The sequence below is a fragment of the Ailuropoda melanoleuca genome, chromosome 11, assembly GCF_002007445.2.
Source record: "Ailuropoda melanoleuca isolate Jingjing chromosome 11, ASM200744v2, whole genome shotgun sequence".
Taxonomy (NCBI): Eukaryota; Metazoa; Chordata; class Mammalia; order Carnivora; family Ursidae; genus Ailuropoda; species Ailuropoda melanoleuca.
Window position 1 is genome coordinate 79121695 of NC_048228.1, and position 13030 is coordinate 79134724.

Here is a 13030-nt window from a genome sequence, read left to right on the forward strand (position 1 = left end):
CCTTGGCCCCGGCATAATATCTGGCACGTAGTTTGTGCACAGTAAAAGCTTATTAAATCACACAATGCCTAAGGGGAAATGAGGAGAGTGTCATAGAGGGGATGGAGAGGATAGAGCAGACGAGCAAGAAATTCATCTTGGGGTTTGGGAAAGATGAAAACAAAGAGCCAGAGAGTGATCAGAGGGAACACAATTCGACTTCATTAAAGGATATATAACTCTACAGAATTGCCAAGGATGTCAAAGAATCATGGAACACATTGACTATTTCGAAGAACAGATTTGGAGAACTATGCAGAAGTCAATTTGAAATGTATCCCTGGAAACAGTATTTAAAGGGCTGGTCACGTTGGGAGACCAAAGTCAGGGGCAGGAGCAGGGACAAGGACCCCAATCAGGGTTCCAAACAATAGCAATCAACTTGGCTGGCTTGACCAAAAGGAAACCTATTGGAAAACCAGTAGGTAACTCATAGAAACACCAGGAATGTTAAGCATTCAGTGGTTGGAAAAGGAACAGGAGTTAAGGGAGGCCAGGCAGCCAAGAGTATAGCCAAAGTCACCATGGGAATGATCTGGTGAGACTACTTCTGCTGCTGTCACCACCATTGAACACTCCTCTGAGCTTCCAGACCCTTTGACCGTTCTGCTCTGCATCACTGTCCAGGATGGCGAGCCCCAAGGAGGGCTATCTGACTGCCCAAGGGCAGGCCATGGATTGGTACTCTGGGTGCCAGGAAGCGGGAGAGGGGATATCTGCCCCTCTGGCTTCCTGGATTTTTGAGAGCACCCCAGAGATGTCCACGTGTTGGAGAGCCAATAACTAAATATCTCTAACACCAGGTTCCTAGGATGAGAGCGTCCACTGACTCCTGCTTAATAGGTCAATGAAGGGGCTCCTTTCATCCCACCCCCCCGGTCCATCAAACATGGTGAAATCGTTAAAACTTGACATTCTTCACCTTCAACTATTCAACCAAAATCTGTTGAACCCCGACTCAGGGCCAGGCATTATGCTAAGCATTGATGAGACAGTGGCCCAGACTAGCATGGTCTCTGCTTTCACAGAGCTGATGTCCCAGGGAGATTCTAACCATCCCCCCTTGCCTTAGGAGAAGGGAAGCCTAATTAAACTACACACATTCATTAAGCAACTTTCACAGATAACATTTTATTTTACAAGAATCTCGCTTTTTTCCTGATGAGAAAAACTGGAACTAAGAGAGTTTAAGTAACTGACCCTCAGCCAGTTCCTGACAGAGTCGGGGTTCAAACTCAGTTTTGGCCAGCGGGCTTTCTGGCACACCGCTTACGGGCCGTGGTGAACTAGGGAGTTTACTCATGCTGGTTCAAGCCGCAGATCAAAACTCACCTTGTTCTTTTACAGTTAACACTAGAAACCGAGATGAAACATTTTCTCTACACTGGAGAAGGTTGTAGGAGCTTGTGTGGTGACAGTGTGAGTCACCCTCAGAGTACATGTAGCAAAAGTGAAATGTTTTTTGTAGTTGATGTGGGTGGGTTCTTAGGGACCATGAAGCAAAGAAAATGGATTTTTATTGTGAAAGAGAATTACTAAATGCCAAAAGGAAGCGGATGACCCAGTAATTTGTATGACCCCAAAATATAACTAATGACAATGTAAAATTATAATTTGCAACATGGTTACGGCCAGCATAATAAAGACTAAGCTGGTTTCGATTTCCAGCAGGAGAGAAGATAAATTACTCGTGCCAGATGTCCAACAACCAAACAAAATAACATGGAAATTTAATTTTTACTTGCTTAACTATAATATTTATGACCCTTAGAGTATGGATTTGGGTTCATAAAACCGTAAAGGTTGGAGCCATCTGCTTGATTACAGAACAGAGCAGAATGCAGAGGGTGACTCTCGATGCAGGAAGAATTTCTTAAGTGTGAAGAATCTATGGGCAGAATAGGATGATTTACTCTAACTTGTCCATTGAATGTCTTTACGTGATAGCCTTCTCTGCCAGGTCTGGAAGACCTGATGATAAAACATATACAGATCAACATCTTCTCCCCACCTGGACCATCCTACCTCCCTTACCCCTCCCTGCAGACCTCCCTTCCTCCTACCCTGACTTTGTCTAGTTTACTCCAAGCTTTTGCTTCTAACCTTAGCTTGACTGACCCTTCCTCAGGGAAGTCGTATTGGACCTCCTGGACTAGGTCAATTCCCCTTCTCACACATCCTTATAACACCACACATCTCTCTCTGTGCCAATTATCATTACTGTTATTTTACATGTGTTTATTTGATTGACGTGGCTCCCATGAGCCACTTAGCTCCTTGTGATCGGGGCTTCACCTGATTATACTCATCACTGCTTCCCCAGCTCATAGCACAGTGCATATGAGGGCATAGATAGGTACCCAATAAATATAGAGAAGTAAATATAATTCTACATTGACTATGCGGACAGAATGGCGGCTGCTGTCTTACAAAGACCCTTCAAAACATCTTCCCCCCCTAAATTTTTAAATACTTCATCAGCTTTATTCCTTGGAATGCTAAGGATATCCACAGTGTGGATGCACTGGGAGCTGAGACAATGGCTCAGAATATTGGCAGCTGTCTGTTCTCGTTAGTTGTTAATTCTAGGTAATTTTGTAGTCATGTACTTTCCCATCCTCATTTGATTTTCACACTGCAGATTTGGAACAGCTGAGTGGTTTTAGGATCACTGTTAACAATAACAGATGGAGCTTTGAACGTAGTAGAAAGTTGGCTCCTCGAATAATGGAAGTCTATTTTAAGCTGCCATAATTGGTTCTATTAGCCCTAAAAAGCAACTAGCTATCTTGGGCTTGCACAAAAGGGCCCAGGTTTTTATGTGACGAAAAGGTCAGAATGATGCCTAGCAACGTCGAAGTTCTGCATTCCGAGGGCAATAAGGAGAAATAAGACTGGNATTCTACATTGACTATGCGGACAGAATGGCGGCTGCTGTCTTACAAAGACCCTTCAAAACATCTTCCCCCCCCTAAATTTTTAAATACTTCATCAGTTTTATTCCTTGGAGTGCTAAGGATATCCACAGTGTGGATGCACTGGGAGCTGAGACAATGGCTCAGAATATTGGCAGCTGTCTGTTCTCGTTAGTTGTTAATTCTAGGTAATTTTGTAGTCATGTACTTTCCCATCCTCATTTGATTTTCACACTGGCCAGATTTGGAACAGCTGAGTGGTTTTAGGATCACTGTTAACAATAACAGATGGAGCTTTGAACGTAGTAGAAAGTTGGCTCCTCGAATAATGGAAGTCTATTTTAAGCTGCCATAATTGGTTCTATTAGCCCTAAAAAGCAACTAGCTATCTTGGGCTTGCACAAAAGGGCCCAGGTTTTTATGTGACGAAGAGGTCAGAATGATGCCTAGCAACGTCGAAGTTCTGCATTCTGAGGGCAATAAGGAGAAATAAGACTGTAAGGTTTTTTGGAGCCAGATTAGAGAACTGAATAAGAATCATCAAACCATCTGAAAACGTCCTCGTCCATCTTGACTGCGGTAATCTGTGGTGATTAACGTGAATTCCTTCATTTCTGGAGAAGTTCTTATAAGGAAAGCAAGTACCTTGTGGGCAACAGAGTGGACATTATGGCCATTGTCACCACGGAGTCATGGCTGAATCACCCAAAGTACAGGGAGAGGAAGGAAGTGCTGACGGTCCCATTTTCGAGGCCAGCCATCCCCAGCCCACCCCTGCTGAGCTCATATTTGGGTCCTACCCAATTTCAAGCGGACCCCTCAAGTCAGCTTACAAAGGCGCTTGGAAAAGCACTCTGTTTTGCACTTGGTAGTGCTCTCTGTTTTTCAAAGTCCGTCAAAATACACCTTAATTACCTCATTTACCCTTACCTTTAGCTGCTTCCTTGTAGCTTCAAGGCAGCCACACGGGCTTCGTGGAAGTCACGAGGAAGTTCCGGTGTCAGCCCAGAGGCTGAGCCTTTAAAGAGAACGTGTGGGGCGGGGCCAGGGCCCTGCCAGCAGCGGCTGCCCGGTTGCTCCACCCACAAGGCAACGCAGGTGCGACCCATCGGTGAATAGACCTGGTCCTCGACCTTCCTTTAGGCCTGCGGGCTCAGCCTCCTGCAACAGTGGCCCACCAAAAAAGAGCCATTGTCTGATTCAGCTCACGAAACAGGTTTATAAGAGCAGAAAGCCAAAGTATTAATTCACAGCGAGCAATGTAATTGAGAGAAAATGTGGGCCAAACACTTCTGACAGCTAACACGTGTGCCCTCTCTCCGTAGAACCGTGTGCGAAGTCAAATCACCACCAAGGCCTGTTTGGGAGCTCTTAAAGGAAGAGTCCTTTGCTAACATAGCTTGAAAGGCCTTCTTCCCCATTTTAGGGGTATCCTGATTGGCTCATTTAACACAGCACTTTTCACACTTTGAGACTTTGGCCTGGGAGTGATTTCTGAAGACCACTTTGCACGTTTCTGTTGTGATTATGAGTTGGTTTCATAGACCAAGTCTCAGAGGGCAATCTTATTTTTCTCATNTTTTTTTTTTTTAAGATTTTATTTATTAATTTGACAGAGAGAGACAGCCAGCGAGAGAGGGAACACAAGCAGGGGGAGTGGGAGAGGAAGAAGCAGGCTCATAGCAGAGAAGCCTGATGTGGAGCTCGATCCCAGAACGCCGGGATCACGCCCTGAGCCGAAGGCAGACGCTTAACGACTGTGCCACCCAGGCGCCCCGGAGTTTTATTTTTAATCAAAGTTTCTACTGCTCGAAATTCATTTTTTTCACTAGATTCAGCCAGGTCAAAACTCATCCTGAGGTTCTTTTTAATTTTTTAGGCTCTTCTGAGGTTCCTGAAAAAAAAAATCAAAGCAATGTTTGGTTCAGACTTTTGACAAATTCATGAATAAACTTCTGTGAAGTTTTAAAATATTCCTGACTGCTTCTGCTGCCTTAACTAGTGTTGGTGAATTAATAATATTTGAAAGAAATTCTATTTCCCAGTGTAGAACTGGAGGAACGTCCCACCCATCTGAGCTGTTCTGAAGAAGGCATTAAAATGACATATATCCTACCTTTTTGCCTTTTTCTCAATTTTTCAGAAGTTTTCCTATTAGCATATAAGTTACATGTCCTTGGATGCTAGGAGAAACAGAATACAATGCACCACTAGAGAGTTATGTTGGACTAGCCATCATTTTGACAGATAATAGCTTTCTGTAGTAAATTATGGTTATATCATATTATACAACGTCAGCAAACCAAATGAATAAACAAATGATGAGCAACTTAGCTTTCCAACCAAAAGAGCTCTGTTAATTTTCTTTGGTAATTATTTAATTTCATGAATAGATTCTCTTGATATTTTAACTTGAAGAAGAACTGTCTCCAAATCTCAAATTCTGGACATGATACGATACTTTGTCAAAAACTGTCTAAGTGGCTATCTGCATGGTAAGTTCATTCTGAAGGCTTCATGTGCTTCAGAATCAACTTGGATATCTGTAAAATTTCAGGCTCCCGAACCAATTTTGAAGGGAGATTATAATTCAGTAGATTTGGGACAGCGTTCTAGAACCGGCATTTTATTTTATTTATTTATTTTTTAAAATATTTTATTTATTTATTTGACAGAGATAGAGACAGCCAGCGAGAGAGGGAACACAAGCAGGGGGAGTGGGAGAGGAAGAAGCAGGCTCATAGCGGAGGAGCCTGATGTGGGGCTTGATCCCATAACGCCGGGATCATGCCCTGAGCTGAAGGCAGACGCTTAACCGCTGTGCCACCCAGGCGCCCCTAGAACCGGCATTTTAAATTCACTTTCTTGTGGTTTGCAGGCCAAGGGTCCGTTGATCACTTTATTTGTTTTCTATTGTTGTGTGACAAATACCACACATTTCGTGGCTTAAAACAACACACCTTTGTTATTTCAGTTTCTGTAGGTCAGAAGTCTGGACATAGCTTTGCTGGATCTCGGGGTCTCACAAGGCTAAAATCAAGATGTGAGCTGGCCTGTGTTATTATCTGGAGGCTCTACTCCTAAGCCCTTCTAGGTTGCTGGCAGAATCCATTTCTTTGAGGTTGTAGACTGAGGGCTCTGGCTTCTTACCAGCTGTCTGCCAAAAGCTGCCTCAGGACCCAGAGGCCACCAGCAGACTCCCGCTACCTGGCCTTTCCAGAGACAGTTCACAGCTTGGCAGTTTGCTTCTTGAAACCCCACAAGAGATCCTCTCTAACTTCCCGGAGGGCTCAGTCTTTTTTGTAAAGGCTTTTACTTCCCTAGGTCAGGCACACCCAGCACGGTCTTCCTTTGGAATAACTCAACATGCACTGATTTGGAGTGTTAAAGACACCTGCAAAAATCTCCTCTTTGCCCTACAATGTAACCTAATCACAGGAGGGAAATCCCGTTCATGGTCCCGCCCACGCTCAAGGGATGGGGATTACAAGGGGCATTCCACCAGAGGGTGGGAAGCTCGGGGGCTGTCTTCAGAGTTCTGCCTACCACACCCACTCTCTGAGAAGCACAGGCTGAGAAAGACAAAAATCACGGGTTCCTAGGATCTTTCAGCGTGAGACAAGCAGGGATGATAGGACTAGCCCTGTAGATGTGGTTTGTATTTATTGACAATAAGGTAAAAATAAAGGATGCTGAGGGGATCCAGTGCAATGGATCTATGAGGGGGAAAGCAGGGAGATGAGAGCTTTTGTCCAGGTAAAGACTGGTCTCATTTTCTTACCTTTGTCCTAACCAGTCAGGCAAGCTTTGTCACTTACCCTTTAGAAGGCTAAATACTCTGTAAGAAGAAATTCTAGCTTTGGTGGTTATTTTAGCGTTTCCATAGGAATGAAGGGCTCCTCAATGTGGAAATGGTCCCCAAAAGCATCTATTCCTGCCCCTTAAAGAGTAGTTGCTACTTTTTAACATCTCTAATTAAGAGTGATAATTTTCTGGAAAAATTTACAAAACCTGATACCAGAAGAAATAGAAAATCTAAACAAAACAATTATCATAGAAGAAATAGAAAATTTGTCAGTTACCCCTCAAAAAGCAACAGAAAGAGCAGTTCATGGGGGAATTTTTACCAATCTCGAAAACGTTGATATTTCCAGTGGTATTTAAACTATTATTGACCATAGAAAAGAAGGAAAGATGGATGTTTCCTAATTCTATTGTGAAATAAACAATAACATTTAAAACTTAGAAAGATTGTGTCTAAAATGAAATCATTGAGAGATCTTACTTATGTGTATCTATGCAAAAATTCTGAACAAATATTAGCAAAAGAATCCAGTAGTAGCACAGTTTAAAAAATACATGTAGGGAATGGGATCGACCGGTGATGGGTAGTAAGGAGGGCACGTATTGCATGGTGCACTGGGTGTTATACGCAACTGATGAAGCATCGAACTTTACATCGCAATCTGGGGATGTACTGTATGGTGATTAACATAATATAATAAAAAAAATCATTAAAAAAATAAAATAAAATAAAATAAAAACAAAATAAATAAAATAAAAAAAATAAAAAATACATGTATATATACATACATACACACTCTTACTATGATCAAGAGGAGCTTATTCCAAGAATACAGGAACTGTTCACCATTAGGAGATATCTATTAGGGGCGCCTGGGTGGCTCACTTGTTAAGTGTCTGCCTTCGGCTTAGGTCATGATCCTGGGATCGAGCCCCACGTTGGGCTCTCTTCTCAATGGAAAGCCTGCTTTTCTTTCTCCCACTCCGAGCCCTGCTTGTGTTTCCTCTCTTGCTCTCTATCTGTCAAATAAATAAATAAAAGTTTTTGTTTTTTTTAAAGGAGGTATCTATTAATGTCACTCATATTAATAGATCTAAGGGAAAATTTGTTTGGTTATCTCTATACATCCTAAAAATGCATTTGATAAACTATAATGCCCATCCTTCTTAAAAATCCTAATAAAAATCAGATAAATAGGGGCGCCTGGGTGGCACAACGGTTAAGTGTCTGCCTTCGGCTCAGGGCGGGATCCCGGCGTTATGGGATCGAGCCCCACATCAGGCTCCTCCGCTATGAGCCTGCTTCTTCCTCTCCCACTCTCCCTGCTTGTGTTCCCTCTCTTGCTGGCTGTCTCTATCTCTGTCGAATAAATAAATAAAATCTTTTTTAAAAAATCAGATAAATAGGTATTTCCTTAACATGATAAAACATATCTGTCTTAGACAAAAACCCAGAATCATACTTACTAGGGAAACACTGAAAGCATGTCTATAAAGCCAGGAATTTTTCAAGGATGTCCGCTGTTACCACTTTACCTACCATCATCCTGCAAGTACTGGTCAACACAATTAGGTAAGAGACAGAGATATGTGGTTAACAAATTGTAAAGGTAAAATGATCACTTTGTGTACCTGGAAAATTTAAGAGAATTCTCTAAAAAAGTCCTTTAAAAATAAAAGTCAGTAAGGACAAGGTATGAAATTAATATAAAAAAATCAAGAGCCTTCATATATTTGAACAACAACCAGTTAGAAGATATGCTGCATTTAAAACAACCATAAAAAGATAAAATAACTAGGAATAAAATTAATACAAAGAATTGTACAAGACCTTTCTGAAGAAAACTTCCGAAAAATGCTCCTGAGAGACATAAAAATGACTTGAATAAAAATAAATTGGTATATCATGTTCTGGAATAGAAAGATGAATATATAAAGTTACCAGTTCTTCCTAAATCATAAACAAGGTCATTTTAATATCCTGACGAAAAATAAGCTATCAGTAATAGCCAGGAAAAAATTGACACAGAAGAATAAAGAGGAGAAGTATCTGTTCCACTTCTGTACTGGTACTTAGTAGATAAAAATATCTCATGAGGAGTGCCTGGGTAGTGCAGTCAGTTAAGTGTCCAACTCTTGACTTTGGCTCAGATGGTGATCTCAAGGTCAGATGGTGAGCTCAAGGTTGTGGGACCAAGCCCTGCTCCAGCTCCCCTGCTCAGCATGGAGTCTGCTTAAGAGTCTCTCTCCCTCTGCCCCTTCTGCTTGTGCTCTCTCTCTCTCTCTCTCTCTCAAATACATAAATAAATCTTAAAAAAGAGATATCTAATGAAAAATTAGAAAGTTTAGGACTGGAATAAATGATGAGAATGGCATATCTAATCAGTAGGAAAGAGAAGGATTACTGAATGAATGGTATTGGGACAACTGAATAACCATCTAGGAAAGATGTCCTTAATCCAGAGTTCACACTAATACTAGGGTAAATTTCAAATGGAGCAATAATTTTAATGTAAACATGAAACCATAAAATTAATAGAAGAAACAATGATAGAATTAATTTATGAACGCGAAGTAGGGCTTTCTATCCATGACACAAAATTCAGTTAAAAGCTGATAAATTTGACGATGTAAAAAAGAACGTACACAGTAAAAACCATTAGGGAAAAGTTGTTTGCAATTCATCACATATGATAAGCAACCTCTCCTAGTAAATAAGGAAGTTCTGATAATCGATGGAGAGAAGACCATAACCCAGTAGACAAATGGTTATAGGATATAAATGGACTGTTTATGGAAATGGAAATACAAACTGGTCTTAAGCATATAAAAGCTTGTTCAGTCTCATTCACAATAAATTTTCTCAAAAGAAATTTTTCTTTTGATGTCTACTGTGTGCCAATAATATTGGCCTTTTGGGTATAGGAGACACAGCAATGAGCCGAACAGAGTTCTCTGTTCTCACTGAGCTCACATTCAGGTGCAAATGCAAATTAAAGCTACACTGAAATGCCATTTTCATCTATCAAACTAGTAAAAATCCAGAAGTTTGACATCACACTCTGTAGCAAGGGGCGACAGGCACTCTGCACTCTCATACTTCGCTAAGGGAAACCGAGAGGCTGAAGTGGTACAACTTAAAAAAAAAAAAAAGTGGGACAACTTCTGTGATATGTAATTCAGCAATAACTATCAAAGTTACACATGCATAAGCCCTTTGAACCAGCAGTTCTATTTCTAGGAATTTCTCCTATGGAATTACTTGCATAGGAGAGAAATGACATACGTGCAATGTTTATTGCTAGTGTGTTTGCAATAGATTAGACACAATCTAATAAAAGGGTGTTTGAAGACAGGATGATATATCCATACTATGGAATACCAGGAAATTATAAAAAAAGAATGAGGAAACATTTACGAGGAAAGATCTCTTAGCTAGATCATTAAATATACATATATATGTATAGTATTGTCTTGTGTAAAGAGAAACAAAAATAACATATATGCACATATAAGTGTATAAATCTATCTATCATCTATATATCTATCTACAAAAATCTAAAAACCTTGGTTTTTAGGAGAAAGGAGGGAAGGGAAAGAATTATGTGATGTGGTAGAAAGAAATTGTCTGCAGGAAATGGGAAAAGAGGGAGACATTTTGCTGAATATGCCTTCATAGTTTATAAAATTTTATCATGTGAATGTATCCCTTATTCAGAAAATTAAGTCCAAAAAATAAGTCTTTCTTATTAAATTTTTTTCTAATTAAAAGAACATAACTCCGAGAGATGGTTTGAATGTATTTCTATTTTGGTAATCTATACCAGTGTTTAATCATCTTCATGAATAAGAAGCATGATATTCTTTTTTTTATGCATGTGAGAAATTTAAAAAAATTTTTTGATAAGCATCATATTCTTGATTACACTTAAATCTTCCTTTTTGATTTGCCTTCTTAAGAAGCAACCACTCAAACTTCTCTTTAAGTTATAGGTCACCTCATTTCCATTCATGTCCAGGTCTTTGTATAAAAAGTAGAGACATCTGTGAAGCAAAAACCACATGTATTATGTAAAACTCAAGTTTCAACATAAAAACTAGAAAAGCAAGGCCCCAGATCCCAGTGGAATGAAAGAGATACCATATGCCATGGGCCTGAAATTTCATCTACCTTGAAGTCAGCTGCAGATAATATTAGAAGGATTTGATGTCACATAGTCCCAGAAAAGGAGGACAGACTGGAATTCATCTGATTTGGAACTTGGCTTCTTGGTAAAATTGTCCCTGAAATAAAAGATGGTATTAATGAAAATTCTTAGGGACCTATTTTAACAAAGTGCAAAGAAGGAAATGTTTGCAGTCAGTTTCCATACTGAAGTTCTTTTCTGTTTACTTGGCATCATATGTAAAAAATGTTTTTCTCTACTTTGTTCCTCTAACTATGCATCAGGTCTGGGGCTCAGAAAGTGGGGGGAGAGGAGAAACGAAAGAAACAGAATTAAGAGAAATGGGTTAATGGTGTCACATGTTGTAGGCAGGAAATTTAGTGAGTGATGGAAACTGCCAATATCCTTGATGGATGGAGGGCATGGTTCTCTTAGTACGTTGGAAAATGTTGTATCTGTTTTTGCATTGCTATTGACTAAACACAGACTAGAACAGCTCTCCTTCTTAAAAAATAGAGACCAAGCAGAGGCTGCCATTGACTCAGGTCAAGAAAGTGCTTCCGCCAATACCTGAACTAGAAGTCACTTCCACGGTGCATTTGCAAGATCCGTATACACGGTGAGTGATGATTCCGCTTTACTGATGATTTGCCTTGGTTCATTATAAACGTGACAGATCCAGGGAGGTACAATTTACCCCAACTTTCATTTCTATCCGGTGTAGGAGACAAAAAGTGATGAACTTGAAAAAGCATTTCATATGAATTATTTTAGATGACATGAAATAAAATCACTATTTCTTCCAAGGTCTAGGAAGGACCAATAAACTAATCTCTTAGTCTGTTAAACAGCATGTGCCCCTGAGATGTCAGCTCATCCTTCGGCTGCTTCCTGGGGTTGGGTCATACATAATTCCAGCAGGTCCATCGTTGCTTCAGTCGGGACGTGAGAAAAGAGAGAATGTGAATTTATAAGCAGAACAACCACTGACCCTCAATTACTGAAATTAAAAAGTTCCCTCAATGTAACATGTGATGATCTAATTAATGTGCATGGGTTTTCATGTACTTAAATCCCAAACTGTGGTCAGAAGTGTCTTAGAAATATTTTTGATTCATTCAACACATATTTACTAAGGAGCTATTGTGCTAAGGCACTATAGAAAGCTACTGTAGGGGGTATAACAGTTCCAACAGGGAAGAGGGGAGACACTGGCATTTAGCAGTATCCTTTTATTGTTTCGTGGTGATAGGCTAGATCATTTACTCGTCTTTGCGTTTTTCAGTTGCAGGTGTAGAATTTAGTGATTCAGAACTTACGTGCACTACCTGGTGCTCATCCACAAGCGTGCTCCTGAATCCCCATCACCGATTTCCCCCTCCCCCACCCGCCTCCCCTCTGGTAACCATGTTTGTTTGTTTGTTTGTTTTTTTAAAGATTTTTTTTTTTAATTTATTCGACAGAGATAGAGACAGCCAGCGAGAGAGGGAACACAAGCAGGGGGAGTGAGAGAGGAAGAAGCAGGCTCATAGCAGAGGAGCCTGATGTGGGGCTCGATCCCATAACGCTGGGATCACGCCCTGAGCCGAAGGCAGACGCTTAACCGCTGTGCCACCCAGGCGCCCCACCATGTTTGTTCTCTAGAGTTAAGAGTCCCTTTCTTGGTTTTCCTCTCTTTTCTTCCCCCCATATTTGTTTGTTCTGTTTCTTAAATTCCACATATGAGTGAAATTATATGGTATTTATTTGTCTTTCCCTAAAAGACAAAATAAGACTTTGACTTTTTTCGCTTAACATAATACTCTCTAACTCCATCCACTGTGTTGCAAATGGCAAAATTTAATTCTTTTTTATGGCTGAGTAATATTCCAGTGTGTGTGTGTGTGTGTGTGTGTGTGTGTGTGTACACACACACCACTATTTACTCTTCATGATACCTGGGTAGTTATCAGTCAAGATTCTAGCAGGAAACTAATAGTATACTCAAATGGAATAATTTGAGGCGAGTTTAATAAAGGGGTTATTTTTTTTTAAAGATTTTATTTATTTATTTATTTATTTGAAAGAGAGAGAGACAACCAGCGAGAGAGGGAACACAAGCAGGGG

The 13030-nt window shown here is 40.4% G+C and overlaps 1 protein-coding gene across 1 annotated transcript in view; it reads left to right on the forward strand.

Annotated features, from left to right (window-relative positions):
• TMEM156 (transmembrane protein 156) overlaps positions 1–13030 on the forward strand; it is a 52399-nt gene that overhangs the window by 34392 nt on the left and 4977 nt on the right. The window contains 1 exon segment of the mRNA XM_034671951.1: positions 11441–11543. Coding sequence (XP_034527842.1) covers positions 11441–11543 — 103 coding nt within the window.